This window comes from Merops nubicus, unplaced genomic scaffold, assembly GCF_000691845.1.
Source record: "Merops nubicus isolate BGI_N331 unplaced genomic scaffold, ASM69184v1 scaffold11351, whole genome shotgun sequence".
NCBI classification, from domain to species: Eukaryota; Metazoa; Chordata; class Aves; order Coraciiformes; family Meropidae; genus Merops; species Merops nubicus.
Genome location: NW_008589065.1, coordinates 1,167 through 6,969, shown reverse-complemented (window position 1 = coordinate 6,969; position 5,803 = coordinate 1,167). Strand labels below are relative to the sequence as shown.

The 5,803-nt window shown below is 41.0% G+C and overlaps 1 protein-coding gene across 1 annotated transcript; it reads right to left on the bottom strand.

The window, feature by feature from the left end:
- Positions 1–1,183: 1,183 nt before the first annotated feature.
- Positions 1,184–5,533, bottom strand: LOC103781739 (ribosomal protein S6 kinase delta-1-like; the record flags this gene model as incomplete). Its single annotated transcript, XM_008949459.1, has 3 exons — positions 1,184–1,294; positions 4,370–4,465; positions 5,451–5,533. Coding segments are annotated over 3 exons (290 nt in total), but the record flags the coding sequence as incomplete, so codon positions are not given.
- Between the last annotated feature and the right edge of the window lie 270 nt (positions 5,534–5,803).

Below are 5,803 nucleotides of genomic sequence, written 5' to 3'. Positions count from 1 at the left end.
CCAGCAGCAACAGCAGAGCACAGCAAAATATTCTGTTCTATTCTTCTCCCATTCTCCAGACCTTCCTAACAAACAGGTCAGCTACTTGGCTCACACCCAAGTCTTACCCACAAGGGTTTGCTCAAAGATGTCCCTCAGTCATCTGGCATGAGCAAACCCCAGGCTTCTTCCTCTCCGAGCAGCAGAGTGGGTGAAAGCTTTCTTTGATTTATGAAGACTATTAACAAACAAACACGGGGGTTCAGAAGCTTCCTCAAGCAGAAGAGCACAAGTAGAAAGGTTTTTTCCTGAAGTAGCAGCTATAAATAGAACACTTACAGGAAGTAGAGTTCATTAAGTGATAAAGTGGTGGCTGCAGTGATGAAAGAAGAGTTTTTCCTTTTTTAATTTATACATCTATTTAGCATTATGTTTTCTTGCTCCTTAGAGTGCTAAAGCAGTGTTTATCCAGGTGAGGAAAAGATGATTTCCCTTTCTGTAGTGACTTAAACATGTACCTCAAACACAACCAAGTCAAGAGTTTTAAACAGACATTGCCAGCTAACAAAATACAACATTTGACAGCATTATTTGCCTTTTATATGCTCTTTCCACCATGGGAAATGGTATGCCATCTTCAGCACACATTCCACAGTATTATGCAACAGCTTTCTTCATTTTTCATAGATATATTATTTTTAACATGTTAACTTCTGCATAAAGCATTTTAGTATTTTATTCAGCATATACCATTAATAAATTATTTGCCCCTTCTGCCCCTGCATTCCCCCCCCCCAAGCTGTACTTAGCATAGGGAAATGGTCTGCTGGCACTAACAGGACACTCAATGGCACAGTCTACAGACACCTTCATCATCAGACAAAGCACCATGAGCACATTCCCATTCCTACTTAGTTGACAAGCTGGCAGCACTGAACACTGTGTCCAGGAGTTTCATCACAAACCATCCCCTGGTGAAAAGATGGACATGCATGTAGAAACCAGCTGTCATGAAAATAAGCCAGTACCCTGTACAACCAGTGATTCCTGTCAAAAGTGTTCACTCTTGGCCCCATGGCTCCAGGGTCCTTTAGTCACCACATCCAAATGGTTTGGTACACCAAAGGAAATGAGGGATGGAGCTGCTTCTGTGCCAGTGAAACTTGTCCACCTGACCTGAGTTTGTTCAGAGGGCACACGTCTCTCATCTCAGCAGATCTGCCCATTCTATAAGGGCAAAGAATGGATGAGATTTGATGTCTTCAACACCAGCAACGCCAGCACCAAGACGCTCCGTGGGATTAAACTGCAGAAGCTTGAAATAAAAAGAAAAATATATATACAATATTCAGTAAGAAGAAAAACAACTGCTTAAAAGTTCCAGAAAGGTCTAAGGTAAGGGACATCCTGCTGTTTTCCTGCTTTATGAATTACTTTCAAGAGAGCAAAAGCATACTTGAAATTCCTAAAATCCAGTAAATGGAAGAAGACTCTCCTTTCCTTGAGTCTCAGTGCTAGTCCTCAGAGACTACTGATGGCAGGAGGCAATTCCCTGAAGCACTGCACATTGGCACTTCCTTGTAAGTGTCACCTCAATCTAAAAAAAGAGACCAGCAGCCAGAGCCTGCACTGCTAGAACTCTGGACACTGCATTGCTCCATGTTAACCTCTACTCCTACCACTGCATTATGGCTACATCAGGGACAGTGGTCTGTAACTTTCCATCTCATAAACTGCCAGTCAGTCCTAAAATATCAGGATATTACAGCCAGTTCTCTATTTCCTAAAGAAAAAAGAAAAAGTTTTAAAGAGTCCTGCAAATGGACTAAAACCAAAAAAATCAAAACCCCAGTGAAAGAAACAAAGCAGCGTAACAGCCTCACGGAAATTTCCTAGAATTCAGCACCTGATTTGCTTTTTAGTTGTACATCACATGCTGGATTCATGTGAGAAGGAAATCACAATATTTACATCTGTTTAAAGATACCAATCCATATAAAAGGGAATGCAAAGGTAATACTCCAAAGAGCCTAATACAGACACACAAAAATATTTTGCTGGTTTAGAGGACTGTTTATGCCCTGCTCAGTTACAGCCAGTACAAAGGCAGGACTTCTTCCTTGCCTTCCTGCTGCAGCTAATGGGATAACTTCTCCCAGTTGTCACTTGGAACAATGTGTATTCATATCTTAATGAAGTCAACATCTAAGTGAGCCTACATCCATAAACACAGGAATTTACACATTTTAAGGTGGCTCTGCTCTTTGTAGTCATAATGTCACACAGTAAAGGCAGCTTATGACAGTGAATAGTGCTGCTGTGATATCTTCCATGAGCCAGCAGAATCAGATGCAGCCAGAGCCTCTCTACCTTCTGCTGAAGTAGAACCACTACCAACAGGGGGGAAGTTAAGCACACTTATTTGTCCTTCCAGAAGAATTTTAATCTTAGAAAGGAACTGCAACACAAACTTAGCTAGATTACCTATTGAAAAGTCATGTTGCACATTTTGCTGGTAGTGAAAAAGATGCAGGGTGCAAAATACCAAACCAACACAAAAATAACAACTTCATCTTACAACAGAAATAAACAGATCTCAGTTTTCTTAGAAGCTGGCTAAATGACAGAAGCGTTTCACAAGGAAGTCACCTGCACTGGAAGCCACAGCAGGAGACAACAATTGACACAAATTTTCTGTATAGCTGAACATTGATCCCAGAGAGCTATTCTGTGATGCTTTGACCTGTTTACCCTTGGCAGTTGGGGGAAGGGAAGTCACAATGACAAATGGCTATCCATGCCAAGAGAGCTTTCTTCCTTTTCCTGACAAGGCTTCCTCAACAATGAATGGCAGCTTCCTTGGATAGTCACACAACAAAAATGTGATTTACTAGCTTATATAGCTGAACCTCCACCAGATAAGTCACCACCCCACACTAGAAGGCTTAACCTAACAAGCACTGGTGTGACTGTTCTCTGAACAGATGTGGCCTTACAATACATCTGCAAGTAGCAGAGATACATTTGCCACTTAAACTGTAAATGGCAGGAGAGCCACTCTTTGGGATGTTTGGAATAGGCAATACATTAGTCTTCAGTGAAGAACAATCCTACATTGGCTGGGAGAAATGCACTGGATGACTTCGTTTGTCTTCACTTCTAGTCTTAATGGGAGGAATTCCTTTCATCAAGTGTGTTTTTGCTTTCCCCTTGGCCCTCTGAGTTCTGTAGAACCTGTGGGTGAGGGTAACAATTTGCTACCATCTCATGATATCAATGTAGATCATACAAAAATGGAATTTTGCTTTTCTCACTTCCCTTTCTACCAGAACCACACAGACACGTGGTTTTACATTCAGCGACTTCAGGTCACCAGGTCAAAACAGGAGGTCCAAACACCTAGTTCCATTTCCATTAATCAATTCACAGTAAGGACACAGAAATCCATCGGTTACTGGATCTTTGGCTCACTGAATTTCCAAAATTTTCTTCAAGAACTACTACTTTTTTCTTCATTTTCTTCAAGAACTACTTTCTCCACTCTGTTCCAATCTACATCTAAGTGATGTCATTATTCATGCATCCACCAGCAAGATATTCTTCAAAGCCAAAAAACACAGATCCCATGTACCCCTTATTCTCCTCAGGTCAGATGGAGGCTCCACTTCCTCAGCACTACCTGAAATTCAAGACCTTTTACTAGAAGTTTATTTTCCCAGTCATGACTTCCTCAAGCTAAGAGTAAACCTAAACCCAGCAGTCAATAGTATTCCCATTACTCTGAAACTGGTGTATCAGTCTGGAAGATTATCTACATTTTGAGGTTTCCTACTCTCTTTTTGAACGTACCATTTATCTTATTCCAGGAGTCATTGTGCTCACAGTTCACGGTACTTTTCTTAACAAATGGTGTCCAGAAGGTCTTCTGGAGGACAGCTAGAGATTTTCAACCACAGCAAGGTCATAACTTCTGATCAGTGTGTTAAAGGTTCTATAGTACTTAGAGCTATCTTGCTGAATTGGCATCGACATTTTTTAGTTTAATTAAATTCATTAACAGTACCTCTATGAACATTTATGACACAATTCCTAAAATGTTGGTGCATCACCAGCAGGTGTTGCCAAAGCACTCAGCATTCACCAAACTTGTTCTTTGAAGAAATGGCAAAGCACTCTGGTTTTCTGCAGAGACACCTGACAGCAGAAGTCAAGGTTCCCAGACGCAACAAGACAGCTGGGCAAAATTCACCAGTGCTGACAAAAGACCCACCCATGTTCCTATCAGCAGCTTTCTGCTTTTTATGCTTACTTCACTGGAACAACTTAGGCAAATAAGTATTTGTCCACTCCAGACATGTACCTATAGAGGACAAATTTGCCTCTCCATTACCTGCTGAATCAGTGATCTGGCCTCCTTTGACACATGGTCTGGTATACTCAAAGAGGTGTGAGTGTTAATTCCTGATGGGTGGCATTCAACCAGAGCCTAGTGGGGAAAAAAAAAAAAAGGCAGGCATTTATTAATTAAAAAATTGTAGTGATGGATTATCTCCCAGTATACACATAAGTTAACACACACAGCTAAAACTTCAATGCTTCCTAGTAAGAGGAACTGATTCTAGGAGGAATGTCCACAGGCATTGATGTCCCCCTGGAGACAGGGGTTTAGAACCTTTACATCTTAGCACTTGGGCCCTATTGCTTAAACTTGAATAGCCTCAGAATTTGGTGGACTTCACTTCCACCAGAACTGTCAGTTAATGACCACTTTGATTTGGCTGAGCACTCTTTTTTTCAAAATACAAAAGGCAGGCATTTATTAATTAAGAAATTGTAGTGATGGATTATCTCCCAGTATACACATAAGTTAACACACACAGCTAAAACTTCAATGCTTCCTAGTAAGAGGAACTGATTCTAGGAGGAATGTCCACAGGCATTGATGTCCCCCTGGAGACAGGGGTTTAGAACCTTTACATCTTAGCACTTGGGCCCTATTGCTTAAACTTGAATAGCCTCAGAATTTGGTGGACTTCACTTCCTTCATGCAGAACTGTCAGTTACTGACCACTTCAATTTGGCTGAGCACTCTTTTTCTCAAAATACCAAACTAATGTGTAACAGTTTCTACAGAGTCCCAGGAAATACTACTAAAACTATTAGGGCAAAACTTTTGTAACTGTACAGAAGGAACATTAAAGAACTTTAATTTCACTGTGGTTAAGAAGGTAGCAGGAGTTTTGGTTATTTTTTCAGTCCTGAGTTTGACACAGCTTTATTAAGTTGTTCTGCTGAAGCTTGGGCATGTTTCATTTCTCTGGTCCCATGCAGACCAAGCAAATTGAGGGTACTCAGGTCAGCAAAGCACACCTGAGAAAGACAAGCAAGGAAATCACAACTGGGCACACCACTTGTGAGAAACCACTGGCCAAGAGGTCAGTCTTATCAAGTCACTTGCTCTCAAGCCTTACCTTCCCAGTGAGGAGTTCAAAAAGAATGGCACCCAGGCTCCACCAGTCACAGGCTTCTGTCTCTTCCAGGATAGCACCAACCTCTAAACATGAGACATTTCAATTAATATTAAAAAGGTCAGTTACACCTTCAAAATTAACATATATTTGCAAGGTGACTGTTTAATGCTGACAGAACATATACTAAATACCATGGAGCTTTCACTATGCCTGCAATTTAGTTAGCCCTTTAGCCACCTACATATTGCATTGTTCAAACACAGCAACACTATACATTTCATGCATAATTTGCTTCTTCTGTGCATACACAGGCATTTTCAAGACTTGCAGGTGTTACAGGTAGGATTCTTCAA